Source organism: Haliaeetus leucocephalus, unplaced genomic scaffold, assembly GCF_000737465.1.
Source record: "Haliaeetus leucocephalus isolate CR32 unplaced genomic scaffold, Haliaeetus_leucocephalus-4.0 Scaffold495, whole genome shotgun sequence".
NCBI lineage: Eukaryota > Metazoa > Chordata > Aves > Accipitriformes > Accipitridae > Haliaeetus > Haliaeetus leucocephalus.
In genome coordinates, this window is record NW_010972931.1 from 3,395,489 (window position 1) to 3,396,138 (window position 650).

Sequence of the window (650 nt, forward strand, 5' to 3'; positions counted from 1 at the left end):
CGGGCTCCGGAGCGCAGTACCGGCGGCGGAGGTGCACGTACTTGACTCCGGTCCCGGGGTCCTGGCGCACGGTGGCTACGGCGTTGACCAGCTCCTTGAAACGCTGCCGGGCGGCGGCGCGGCGGCCGGGCTCTGAGGGGCTGAGCCAGTCCCGGAAATGTTCCAACAGCTCCGCGTTACGAGCCCGTCCGCCCCTCGCCGCCAGAAACCGGACCACCGACTCCTGCCGCAGCTCCGCCGGTTCCGCCATCACCGCCCCTACCCCATCGCGTCGCCCCGCGGCTGCTGCTGCTGCTGGTCCTCCTCCTCCTCCTCACGGCGGCATGCCCCGGCAATCTCTGCCGTGCGCTACGGCGGCGACGCCACGCCACCCTCAGGCCGGGAGGGGCCGGTTCTTCCAGCGCCCGCCTCAGCGGGGCGGCTCCCGCCCCGCCGCCGGTGCCTTGGCCTCAGCCCGGCGGCGGAGCAGCGCCCCGTCCCGGCTACCGGTGGCAGCGCGCGGCTTTCCCCTCAGAGGCAGCTCCGCCCGCGCTTTTTTTCCCTCCTTCGCCTCGCGGGGTTATGGCCGCTCCCCGCAGCGGTCGGCAGCCGGTGAGTCCTCCTCCGCGGGAAGGGACGGGGAGCTCCGCCGGGAATTACAGCACCGGGGG

At 74.2% G+C, this 650-nt stretch overlaps 1 protein-coding gene across 1 annotated transcript in view; it reads right to left on the minus strand.

Annotated features, from left to right (window-relative positions):
* The window catches only part of SOWAHC (sosondowah ankyrin repeat domain family member C), an 8,188-nt gene that overhangs the window by 1,317 nt on the left and 6,221 nt on the right, over nt 1–650 (minus strand). Inside the window, exon 2 of the mRNA XM_010575800.1 lies at nt 16–232. Within this exon, the coding sequence (XP_010574102.1) occupies nt 16–232 (217 nt within the window). The remainder of the gene's footprint in view (nt 1–15; nt 233–650) is intronic.